General features: G+C 39.4%; 1 protein-coding gene across 1 annotated transcript; it reads right to left on the bottom strand.

Annotated features, from left to right (window-relative positions):
- Positions 1–748: 748 nt before the first annotated feature.
- On the bottom strand, positions 749–13,819 carry LOC108677151 (UDP-galactose/UDP-glucose transporter 7; the record flags this gene model as incomplete). Its single annotated transcript, XM_018165310.2, has 6 exons — positions 13,629–13,819; positions 11,127–11,187; positions 5,164–5,320; positions 3,571–3,718; positions 1,471–1,617; positions 749–973 (listed from the first exon to the last, which is right to left on the bottom strand). Coding segments are annotated over exons 2-6 (682 nt in total), but the record flags the coding sequence as incomplete, so codon positions are not given.
- Between the last annotated feature and the right edge of the window lie 166 nt (positions 13,820–13,985).

Genomic DNA, 13,985 nt, shown 5'->3' with positions numbered 1-13,985 from the left:
AACCTGCTTGAAAGTATATATATTTATATATACACACACATATTTATATTATTGTATATAAATATACAATATATATTTATGTATATAAATATATTTATGTATATAAATACTGCTGGACGTCAGCTAACGCAGCGTCGGCTTCAATTTTAATAGTTTTTTGCGATGAATGTGAAGCCAAAAAATCTGGCTACAACACCAACCACAATGGCTGCAACCATTACAAAGGCTGCAACTATTATAATGGCAAAACCTCAGCGAAAGGGCGAAATTTCATCTAGAAAATGTAAGTGTCACCTTTCCAGTGAGGGCTGTTGAGCACCCGTCGGAGCACGTCGACAACCACGCGGAAGAAGCATTTTAATTAAATTCGTAAAAATAAGGTTACTATTCACATTGAAAATGTCAGTCACCTCTCCAGTGAGGGCTGTTGAGCGCCCGTCGGAGCACGTCGACAACCACACGGAAGAAGCATTTTAATTTAATTCGTAAAAATAAGTAGTATACAATTCGCATTGAAAATGTCAGTGTATCACCTCTCCAGTGAGGGCTGTTGAGCGCCTGTCGGACCACGCGTAAGAAGCATTTCATTTTAATGCGTAAAATTAAAGATACAATTCACATTGAAAATGTCAGTCTTGAGGGCTGTTGAGTGAATGACGAGGCTCGCCGACCACCACGCTGAAGAAGCATTTTATTGTAATACGTAAAAATAAGTATACAATTCACTTTTAAAATGTTAGTGTGTCACCTCTCCAGTGCGGGCTGTTGAGTGCCTGGCGAGGCTCGCCGACCACCACGCTGAAGAAGACCATGGGCCACAGCGTGTTGTACGAGTTAAGCTGCAGGATGCGTGACGACGACATCTTCTGCTGCTCGGCGTGGTATTGCACTAGGCTCTGGTACAGCCCCTGCGCCAGCACACTCATCATACCCAGCGTGTAGGCGTACGCGTCGTACGCTAGGTCACCCACAGCTGACACAGGAATCCATTAATGACATTTTTTAGTTAACTTTCCGACGAGAATTTAGCCGTAAATCCAGTGGCCGCACAATCAAAACTTGATGAAATGAAGTAAAGTTATAACAACGTTAAAGTATGCACTGTGCCGTGGCCGCGACACCTTCACACAAGTTTCAGTCTCAGAATGGGACTCCTTCCTCATTGAAACATGACGACACAACTTCCTTAGGACACATTAAAAAAAACGGATTCATAAATAAGGCTGGATTTTGTTCAGATAAGAACATTAATTTATCAATCTTGACACCAATTGTGCCTAAAATCTTAAACAGTCAAGAATATTTTATTTGTTAATACTTATCATTTGAAACGTAGCGACTTCGTTAACTGTTACCACGTTTCAAACGACTTCGTTAATGTTAATTATTACTGGAAAATATACAATGATTTATTTAATAATAGCATTGAAAATTAGTTCATCAAACATGTCGTTGAGAAGCTGAGCAGACCTGCTATGATGCAGCCGGCGGTGATGAGGAGGATGGAGGAGGTGAGAAGGCAGGAAGGGACGCCCTTCTTCAGGAGGACCACGGAGAGCAGCAGGTTGACGAGGGGCGTGCAGCGCTTCAGTGTGCCGTACATCGGGATGTTCAGACCTGCGCAGGCAACTGCGTCACTAGAGATATACAGTACATCAGAGTGCCGTACATCGGGATGTTCAGACCTGCACAGGCAGCAGCGTCACTAGAGTCCGCACGAGTGAGACAGAGAAGGGAAATGTAAGGAATCCTACCTACTTAATAACTTAACCCCACAACTGAGACCTGCAGTCAGACACCGCGAGCTCAACGGTGGGGCGCTCAGGAACAATCCCCCTAGTAACGCGAAATTCCATAGGACTTCTGACGAGCACAGACACCCGTCAGAAGTCCCCCCTGAGGGGGTTCAGATAGTCAGCTCCAGACACTAGCCTGTAGAAATGCTCTAGATTTTGTGCTCTGCTTTGCTGGACCGACAATTCGAGCTTGTCTAGAATTTGTGTCTTACTTTGCCAGAGCAGGCAACAGCGTTACTAGAGATCTCTAGTACAGTCAGCTCTAGACACTAGCCTGTCTGATGCTCTAGAATTTGCGTCCTATTTTGACAGAGCAGGCAACAGCGCATCTCAAGCTTATCTCATATGCGCATCTCAGGGCAGGCAACAGCGCATCTCAATAGCTTATTTGATGCTCAAGAACTTGTGTCCTACTTTGTTTGATCAGTCAGCTGGAACTCTCCCATGCAGAACTTTTATATATTAACCTGCCTTATACACCAAAATTGTATTCATATAATTATTACCTAAAATGCTAGGTAACCAAGATTTTAGGAGTTTGCTTACTGAGACAAGCACGTCAATCAAGCTGCACTACTGCACGTCAAGACAAGCACGTACCGAGCTGTCAACTTTATACACTACGTAGCCCATCTTATGTACAAACAATAATTTATATACTAGTTAAACTGGAGTCAAATTTACGTTTAGCAGGTGCTATTAAAATATATATACTAGTTTCTCCAGTAAAGTTGAATTAATATACTAGGCTGTCATACAGAAAAAATTCATTAGCAAGTATTCTCATACATTTAAGTTCATATACTTGGTAGTTCTGCATCGTAAAATTCGTCGACAAGTTCTCTAGCGCAGCAAAATTGATTCACTGGACCAGTTGTCTAGAGTAATATTCCTATGCTAGCTTACCGTATGCCTTGCTAAGGTTCATACACTAGGATATTTTTCGCAGTACACTACACTGGGTTATCGGTGCATTACAATTCATGAACCTCTCATGTTTTCCTGTACAATAAATTTATAAATTAACCTGTCTTGCACCAAATATTTCTGAGCAAAATTTACCTAAACAGTTAAGTTCGTGTTTATAAGGCAAAAAATTCCTCTTCTATGTTTTCCTCTACAGTTAAGAAGTTCATGCGTATAACGGGAGAAGTCTATTGAAGAGATAGGTTCAGACTTATAAATTACGACAAAGCGGATAATTGACGCGCCTAACAAAGTTCGTCGAACTTGGGAATTTTAGAATATGAACCAGACAATTTGGCCATTTGAGTAGGTAGTTGAATATAAGCTTGTATTCAATTGACGCATTTTGGAAAGCGGTGATACAAAGAAGTCTTATTTAATGTTAGAGTAACAATGTTCAGTATTATTTGGGATTGAAAATTTGGGACTGATCCTAGTTATTTTTTTTTTTTGGAATATACTCGTACTTTTCAAATTGACATGAGTTACCGACTAGCGTTAAAAATTATAACATAGTGATCACTTAGATTATAATTTAATTATTGTTATCACACGTCACTGGAGTTACTTAAGTAAGAGTTCCTAGGACAAGCGCGTAATGATCGAGATATGAGTTTCTTAGGAGTTAATAATGAGTTAGGAGTTTCTACGGAATAACTAGTGAGGTAAGTCTTTAAGGAGGTACTAATGAGATTAGAGTTTCTAAGGAGTCAATAATGAGTTAAGAGTTTCTAAGGAGTCACAAATGAGGTTGAGTGTCCAAGTAGTTACTAAAAAGACAAGAGTTCCTAAAGAGTTAATGGTTCACCACTAAGAGCGTAGAGTGAGAGGACGCCATGCATGGCACAGAAGAGCGACGGCCACTTGAAGGACCAGCCCGCGGCCAGCGTGTAGGGTGGCAGGCTGACCACCCCCCAGCGCGTCAGCACCCACAGCGAGCTGACTGTCAGCACCATCTGTGTCCGTAGTAACAACACCTTCTAAACAATGGTGAGCAGTGTAGTAAATGAATGTTCTTACATGTAATAATGCGTGCACGTACCTCGTAGTGATCAATATACGTTATAATGTGTGCACGTATGGATCAATTATACGTGGGGATTACTTTACAAGTTTTAATGTACGAAAATCGGTATAATTCGGCAGAAGCTTTTCTTTTATGCAAGTTTGATTGAAGACCAGAGCATGCTTCTTATTAATAATCTTCTTATTCGTCTTTTCAATGACTCGAACTAAGTTTCTAGCTGGCTCTCCAGCTTGATAATGAAAATTGTATTTTCGAAACGTTGCATTCTATTAAAATGTCTTTTGGTAACCTACTGTTTGATCTACCGGCGCCAGCTAGAAACTTAGTTCGAGTCATTGAAAAGACGAATAAGAAGATTATTAATAAGAAGCATGCTCTGGTCTTCAATCAAACTTGCATAAAAGTTTTAATGTTTGCACGTATGGGTTAATTATACGTAGGGCAATGACTGAACGACTATATACGTTATAATGCGTACGTATGTGGTACAATGAATACAATAGCACATAATATCAGGCACTCATGGTCCACTTATAGATGATAAACACAACGCAATCGTCTCCATTTAATTGTCATGAAAAGTCAGTAACGAAATCTTGTATTAATGCAAAGTTATACGGGATAATGTCCTTAAATAGGAGTCATAATATTTCTTATTTAAAAGGCAAAAATTGCGAAGACATGACAAAGACAGAGGCATGGGCTGCGACATAGGCTGATGATGCATGGGCCTCAAAGGCATATATATATAGGTCACATAGGATGATAGGCTGCACACTCATATGCCGCAGATCAAATGTCGCAGAGGCATAGACCAAAGAGGTATACAGAACATGCCTTCTTAACGAAAAATTATTCATTTCAGACAAATGTTCCACAAATTTCGACTTCCACCTCTCCAATTTCCGGCCATTCTTTGCCACGCGTAGCCTGACCAAGACTAAGCTATAGTTCCAAAATTTGTATAGTTCTTCTTCAAAGACTATGGTGAACGCTTTCATCTCTAATTAAGAACTTAGGTATTCAAAATACCAATCAGCATGGCGAGTATGGCAGCTCTGATGACTTCATGAAAGCACTGGAATGCGAGGCCAAATTTAAGTGAAATAGTAGAGCTGGAATCAACGAACACCTGAGGGTGATGAGATTAGGCCCATACAAATCGCCGGACACTTGCGACGGCTCGGGATGAGCAAGAGTAGGTTACAGAAACTGCAGGTGCGAAGCTAAGGGCAGGTTGAAGTCGTAGGAGGACAGCACGCACCTGCAGCGTCATGATCAGGAAGGGCAGGTTGAAGTCGTAGGAGGACATCACGCACCTGCAGCGTCATGATCAGGAAGGGCAGGTTGAAGTCGTAGGAGGACATCACGCACCTGCAGCGTCATGATCAGGAAGGGCAGGTTGAAGTCGTAGGAGGACAGCACCGCCTTGTTGATGAAGGCCAGGGCGGTGGAGGTCACGCCGTAGAACACAGCGGCTGCTGGCTCCCGCCATCGGGGGTCGTCTACGCCGGCGCTCAGCGCCCGCCACCTGAGCGGGGAGAATAACTGCGCTCACATGTGCGCTCACGACACGTGCGCTCACATGTGTGCTCACGACATGTGCGGTCACGATGTGTGCTCACAACAGGTGTGCTCACGACATGTGCGCTCACGAAATGTGCGCTCACGAAATGTGTGCTCACGAAATGTGTGCTCACGACATGTGTGTTCACGACATGTGCGCTCATGACATGTGCGCTGACGACATGTGCGCTCACGACATGTGTGCTCACGACATGTGTGCTCACTAAATGTGCGGTCGCGACACGTGCGGTCGTGACATGTGTGCTCACGACAGGTATGCTCACGACAGGTGTGCTCACGACATGTGCGCTCATGACATGTGCGCTGACGACATGTGCGCTCATGACATGTGCGCTGACGACATGTGCGCTCACGACACGTGCGCTTACAACACGTGAGCTAGCAGCTCCTACAATTTGTTTGCTCACGACCAGAATATGCAGAATATTTTTTCTGCAAAATTGAACAACAGGGATAAGTTCGTAACTGACAAGACGTAAAAGTATAGACTATTCTAGTAAATTCTAGTATAAGTATAGATTATGTAATATAAAGTAGGTACCGGTATGTATTATCGGTGTCTTAATGGCGACCTCATAGAAGTATACGACAATACTTGAGGCTCCAGAAGGATAATATTCCAGAACGACTGCTAGAACTAAAAAAAAAACACCAGGAAGGCCCTAGTTATAAACGTGAAAAATTGCGATGCAACTCATGCATACTACATTCATTTGCGTTACCAGCACGTGCAAGATAATTTCCGCAGACTTTGTCGAGGTCAGGAAAATAAGCGGATAGAAAAATTATATGAGCGAACGAATTAACACAAATATTGAGTATTGGCAAATTTACACAAATATTAACTATTGTCAAGTTAACATATATTGACTTGAAATGTCCATTCAAAATTGCCAACCCTCGTATCTTTCGGTTTGTCCTGAAGGCTAAGTTATCGTGCCTCTGCTAATCACCAATCTTTTTGCCATCGTTATACACGCATATAATCCCCCACTAAGCTTCGGACTGAAAATATAAACATTTCTGAAAAATACGCGGCTAATTACCGAAATTTACGTACATTCCGCATTTGAATAATACACGGAAGCACTGCCTGCTTCCGTATCAGTATTAATCAGTACTGCCGTACTAATATCAGCAAAATGGCGATCAATGGCGATACTATCGTATAGTTTCCCTTATAATTGCATGAAAAGTAGTATTTAAAACAAATTGTTTTAGTGGTGTGACTGGATTTGATAAATTCTTTCGATCATCAGGAAGTCGGGTGGTTAAGCACAGAAATATCGGAGCGGAGACTTTCTGGTTCGAGACTCGCAGGTAGCTGTAATAATTCTGCGATGTCTATGAAAAGAGGCAAGCCTCACACGACCTAAGCTTTCAAGGAAAAAATCAGTGACAGTAAAAAATATCTTGAACGTGTGCAATATATTAAATTCACTCTATTGAACTAATATTCATCGTTCAGGTTTGTCAAGCAAGCCAGAAAATAAAGGGCCGTAAAGTAAAAAAAATAATAAATAGGGTATTCTTAAAATTTAATAATTGTACTTTAATAGAATTAATGAATAAATTATAATGAAGGTTGGGTATTCCAAGTAAAATGTCACAAAAAGAAGTGAAAGTGGCGTAACCTCGAGGAACGATGGAGCTAAGGCCGAGCTTTCCTCGAGCACAGTTGCTGTTGTTCAGTTCAATGCCTTGAGGAAATAATTTAGGCGTCCGTTGAATGGAATAAACCGAGACCCTGAATACAAGGGCCAGCAAACTGATTATACCGATCACAGAAACCTTGGTCTTTATGGAGAACTGGCTGTGATGAATAAGAGAGTTTCATTAATGCGTGCGTACAAATGTATGGAATGTTTTAAGCACACCCACAGGGTAATTTGAAGTCAATCATTATGAATTCACATGATGATTTTTACTCTTCCTTTCTCAAGTCAAAATGTATACTTTCGAAACAGAAGATAGGCTCGGCAGTTCTGACAAATTACTTCGGTACTGATTTGGTGGCCGCCACTACCGGTAGCACAAGCTTTTTTGTCAAGTGTACAAGCTCAGAATGGAATGTAAATACCCCCCATAACAATATTATTACCTCAAAGACGCTTGATGAAAATTAATAAATTAATATACAACAAACTTCTATAGCTAACTCCTCAGGGCTCAGATCATTAAAGATCAAAATTGGTTTCATAATATTTGACATGACTTTTTCGGGAGTGACCAAACTTATTTCAGCTAATGGTAATTATTGACGTGTTGGTGCAGTGGAGCAGGCAGGTCAGCGGTGCGCCGTCGTTGCGCGTGTGGAGTTGAGAGCGCTGTGAGTGCCGACCAACAGACGACGCGTATCGAAACCACTCCTCTCTTGCGTAACTCGTTGCGTAGGCTCTCGTTGCGTACTCCAGCTTCCAGTATCAGAAGAATTCAGTGACGTGATTTGCACAATTTTCGCTCAGTCCAGCTTCTAGTATCAGAAGATTTCAGTGACGAAGTTCGCATAAAGTTCGCTCAGATAACTCGTTTGAAAGTTCAACATTTTGTGTTTGTCTACTAACGAGAATTTCATAGTCACTAGGACGTTAGATAAGAATAGCAACGACTGCAGTTTATGGTTGCACGTACGTGGAAGTAAGGCGAACACTTTCTTTGCATAGCCTAAGTTTTGTCAACTTGCCTTTAGATACAAATAGCAATTGCGAATTTTAATAAATACGTAAGCAAAAGGTTAACGATTTGTCCGATGCCGATAACTTTAGTCGGCAGGCCTTAAGATTCGTGTAGCATTGACGACTGTTCACTGTGCGTGTATCTGCGGGTCAATGATTAAAAATAAGAATCAACACGTTCGCGTATTAAAAAGACTGAATCTTCGTTTGCGGATTTTGCAAATGGTAACACACACACAAAGAATTTATCGAAATCAATACGTTAGGTTTAAAAATTTCTTGCTTTAAACCCTAAAAAATCAATCATAGAATAGCGAAAATGACTGAGCGGACTTGAAAAAACGAGCTTAATGTGTTATGTAATCGTTAAGTTATTACTCAAATTCCATGACTTGTATCATTCGCGAGATGTGAAAGTCATCCAGAAAAACGAGCTTGGAAGCCCGCAATCGGTTATGAAATCATAACACAAGTTCCATGACTTCATTCGCGAGATGTGAAAGTCATCCGGAAAACGAGCTTGGAAGGTAAAGCTATCGTTTAGGAAATTATAACTAAAATTTTATGAATCGTAGCATTTGCGATAAAATGAAATTAATTAGCGGCCTGCGAAGCGGAAACACCTGTACAAGTAGATTTGACGATAAACTTGGACACGTGTTTCGAGAATTTGCCCTTGGATGTTGAAAATCGCAAATTTGAATAATGTGTTCAGCAGCTGAGCACAGACCACGAATTAAATCTTCTGCTGCTATTGCCGGTTATTCTGAATGAGATTAAGGGTTTGATTCAAACCCATTACAAGGCGCACACCATGTTAAATTACATGACTATTGTATGTACTTTCCGCACCGGAAAAGGTTATTGTGAATCTAGCATGTTCTGGCATTGGCTACACGAGTTTCGAAAATTCGGTAATGTGAACACGCTGTAGCCTTCGCTACAACGCATGCATGCTTTGGCTCCGCATGACTAACATACACATCGTAATGTTCAGAGACAGAACGATTAATTTTTCATCAATATGATTATGATGAAAAAACTTAAAATTTAATATTAGGATTTTCCAAAACATGCGCACCGCACTTGGGAACGATTGTGCCATCGAGAACTGCGTTAACCTATGACAATTCGCCCCAATCTTCTAGTGCATTTGTCAGTTTTTGCTAGCGAGACGAAAAAATATTTCTGGAACGTTCAACTCAATAGAAAATGTTGGTTAGCAACCGTACGACGGGAGTATCGTTGCGTTCATGATAAACAGCACATCGATTTTTTTTTTCATAAAGCATATCCTCCAAACCGCATATAGTCGGGAATATCAAACTATAACCGTATTGCCTTTCTGACAAAAATAACTCAACCGACATATTAATCAAGTCATTATATTAAAAATTCAATAAATTACAAAACTACGCGTTATGAGGTAACAAGATTTGGTAAAATTCCTATTCATAATACGTGATATAAAACCTCAAGATTTCATGAAATTCGGATTTAAAACAAGCGATTTTAATCTGAACAATAGGCAGAACAGCCAACCCGTATAGGCCTTTCACACACTAAATGTCTGACAGGAAAAAACATTTCCGGTGAGCGAGAGATCTTAGCGAGCAGAGACACAGCACGACCAGTGAGCAGAGACACAGCACGGCCAGAGAGCAGAGACACAGCACGACCAGTGAGCAGAGACACAGCACGACCAGAGAGCAGAGACACAGCACGGCCAGAGAGCAGAGACACAGCACGGCCAGAGAGCAGAGACACAGCACGGCCAGAGAGCAGAGACACAGCACGACCAGTGAGCAGAGACACAGCACGACCAGAGAGCAGAGACACAGCACGGCCAGAGAGCAGAGACACAGCACGGCCAGTGAGCAGAGACACAGCACGGCCAGAGAGCATTACATCACAGCAAGAGATTAGCAACAAAGAGCGGCGCAAGCGAGGCGACCTTCCGTCACGTATACGCTCCGAGAAGCGTGCCGTGTGACCGAGCTCATCGACTTGCGCTAGGCAAGACAACAACTATGATATATACATACGGTGTTTTAAAAGACGTTACTGAGAGATCGCACCAGAGGGCAAAATATTATCCCAATATGTTTTCAATATAGTTTATCGTGCATCTATAATTTTAATCACTGAGATGAGGATAATTGCATTTATAAAATTTTTAACATATTAAAATTAAACGACTAAGAATTAAGTAATAAAAGTGTGAAATTTGGTAGTTAATTTTTTTATCTTATTGCATGGTTATCTCGCAAGCTGATAGAATGCCGTAGCCGTGACGGATTAGAATTAAACGCTGAATAACAGATGCTATTGATTTTCCAATAATTTTTCAACCTCTTAAGTCAACAAGCTTTAATAATTAATAAGAATTCACAATGAAAACTTTCTTAGTTCCTATTCATTGTATGATTAATAAAAAGTTGTAAAATAGAGTAGGAACCGAAATACGAGTGGGATCGAACAATAAACTTAGGAAGAGAGAACAAAGCCACAGGTGAAAATTGTCCAACTTGAAGATGGGTAACAAGCTAACATGTTATGTCAATATTTACTAAGCTATTAATTCTCCAGACATTGCAGTTGGATTAACCAGATCAAGGCCACTTGCTGCCACTAGAAGTATGAGAAAATTCTAAACCTTAACATTCCTTTGTCTGGGTCCAAAATTGAGAAGAAGTATGTTACAAAAGAAAGACATGTACTGCAAAATAAGCATATTTTGTCCTTTCATTTGTTGTCGTATATATACTTAATTCACCAGGTAAGGTTCCTTGAAACAACTCACAATTTTACCACTCTGTTATCTACACAAACAAGTTTATTTCAAATAAATCATCACACAAAACTCTTTGTTCTCTTCCTAGTGCTTGGAGGTTCCAATATCAAAATCAAAGATAAAGACACACAACGAGGGCTGATTGGATTAAATTATTACTCCCTTTCCAGTAAATTATAATAATTTGTCAGTTAGGCTATTTTTGCAGAAGTATAAAACAAAATAACATGTAGCAGTGAAAATATGGGTGCGTTATTTTGGTCCAAAGGGGAGGAACTTACACCATGTTAGTGAAATAGCAGACGAGGAGCACAAGCAGTGAGAGTTATTCAGAGGAACCACCTGAAATAATATTGAGTTTCAAGCATTAAATAGGTAAATGAAAGAAATTATCATTTACACAGAGAAAAATGGTGAGTTGCACTATAAATTTGTTAAAATAACAGATAAGTGAAGAACAATGTGCCAGAGGTCAAAATATTTACAAAACCAAGTGCAGACAATGTGCCAGAGGTCCAAATAATTAAGAAACCAAGTGCATAGTGCTATTGAATGAAAACTATGATAAGGCAGAACATACTTTGTACCTACCCAATAAATATGCACTTTTGAACTGCAAGCAATGCAATTTTATTTAAATATGAGAACTTTTTATAAAAGGAAGCCTTCATTTAACATCTTGGCATGCACTTAATTTCCAGCCTACAGAAAGGAGTCTAAAAAAATTAGTATTTAATTGTAATGAGGACTTCATGATTCATCAGCATAACTGGACAATGCATCTCAGAATTGTTAGATGAATATAAAATGAAGAGAAACTGAGAAACTAAGCAATGATACAATTATTTAGCAGACAGTAACTAGCTTGAAATATACATACGGTACTGAGATAACACTAATGGAATTAGGGATTAAAGAGTAGCCAAAATAATAGAGTAGAACAATGGAGATTATTCTGGTGCTGTGGATAACAGTGGAAATAATCCTGGTACTTGGGAGATGAATGGAAAGAATTCTGCTGCTAGGTATAACAGTGGAAATAATCCTCTTGCCATCAAGTGGGGTGATTTCGGCCATCAGAGGCTGAATTTGGCCACCACTACAACAGAAACAAAGGGCAGCAAAATAAAATAATAAACATTGCCCAAAGTGACTGGGGTAACTTTAGCCAATATTTATTATTTGGTTTTGCTGCCATTTGTTTCTGTTGTAGTGGTGGCCAAATTTACCCCTGGTGGCCAAAATCACCCCACTTGATGGTACTGGGAAGGTGAATGGAAATGATTTTCCTGCTAGGGATAATACCGTAGTTGAAATGATCCTTTTGTTAGATAACAGTGGAAATTATTATGTTGCTAGGGATAACAATGGAAATTATCCAGTTGCTAAGATGATAATGACAAAGATTCTAGTGTTGAATGAACAATGGACACAAGTATAGTGCAATGAGAAAAATTTGTGATTGTTAATTTCTGCACATTTATTATATATACCGGTCCCTACAGAACATTTAGAAGAGAAAAATTTTGGTAACCAATAAATTAAAAACAAAATAATTTAATGTCAGGAAACCTTAATTTGAAAACAGAAAAAGATAGTCAAGACATACCTACCTATATAAATATGATGATGCAAGCCTGCAAGGTGCTAAATAGCAAATCTGATTTTGCTAACTGTAATGGAATCATTTTTGTGTCAATGCCATTATTGCCATAATAAGCAAACTTCATCTTTGTAGCTCAGTTGTAAAGTTAAATGAATTGAAGCATCAGACTGTAGCCAAATTTTTATCAACAGCAGGAAAAGAATGATCAATAAATATTTTATACATGCGTATATGCTTTAGAAAATGAACAATGGATGACATTAAAATTTGCAATAGCTTTGATATAAATGGACAAACAGGAAATTTAGCCAGGAAATAAAATTAAGCAATGAAGAGAAGATTTTGTCATGAAGTCCAACAATATTAACCTTCAGACTTCAGTAGTAACTATGTTTCAAACAATTTAAGGAGAGAAGCTAAAATTTTTAATATACTTCTAGAAAAACATGGGAACATGCAACTAAATCTAAGCAATTAGTCTCACAGGGGAAAAAAATTCTGTCAGATAGTTGGTCTCAATTAGTGTAGTGTAGGAATATATACAGCTGCAGAAACTAAACCACTATCACGCACAGCAGCTGATTACTTTCTAACAGCTTCAAAGCAATAATAAAAAAGAGTGATCAAGATGAAACTTGAAAGACCTTTCCACAAAGTGGAAAATAAAAAGTGCAAATTTAAATACAAGGCATCAGTCACAAACAAGCTCTAATTTGCCCATGTAGATAATTACCAAGTGGTCATTGGTCAAGCCTCAGGTCACATTCACATTCAAATTCTGACAAAATCTCTAAATCAAAAATGTTCCAAGCAAAATATCAGAGGAGATACAGATGCTTAAAAACAGTAGGTAACTTTATTTACTTTACAAATAATTTCAAAAAATAGAATTGCATGAATGAAAATGTACATTTCGTTAAACACATAAGTGACATGCACAATGATAAATAGTTTCAATAAAAGAAATAAGATTGTAGGACCTCATTGCAATTAATTGATCATTCAGTCAAGTTACATACTGAGAACATCAACAATGCACTGAACGGTCTGTACCCTTGTTACCTTGTAGCGTGAAGTTGTTGGTACTACAGGACGTAAAGTAGTTTGGTTTTACACAAACTTCAGAAGTATCTTTCGCTGTAACTCATCCAGATGTAAATATTTAGTGAAATCTTACCTCAAATTAAAACGGACCATCCTCTATGTGCCACCTAAGAAAGTTAATCTTGGCAGAGCATTCTCGGCCGCAGCACAGTCAAGAGTAATTTCTATGACTGACCACACATCCTCCCTTCGACGAATCTGAATCTACACTGGTGGCGGACTGGCGCCTGGCGGTAGGTCTTGCACTCTAGCGAGTTGCGAGCTACGTCCATTCACGGACTGATGACTGAAGGCATAACAAACAATCGCAAAGTTCGATTGCGGAGAGAAGCAATTAATAACTGGGATAAGTGAAAAATCGTTTTTAGTTTATCGACAATATACACTTCAAAAGGAAGAATAGATCTTCGGAATTTCCTTATGACTTTAA

The sequence above is a fragment of the Hyalella azteca genome, unplaced genomic scaffold, assembly GCF_000764305.2.
Source record: "Hyalella azteca isolate HAZT.00-mixed unplaced genomic scaffold, Hazt_2.0.2 contig15946, whole genome shotgun sequence".
Lineage (NCBI taxonomy): Eukaryota > Metazoa > Arthropoda > Malacostraca > Amphipoda > Hyalellidae > Hyalella > Hyalella azteca.
Note: the sequence above shows the minus strand (reverse complement) of the source record. Positions and strands in the feature narration are given on the sequence as shown.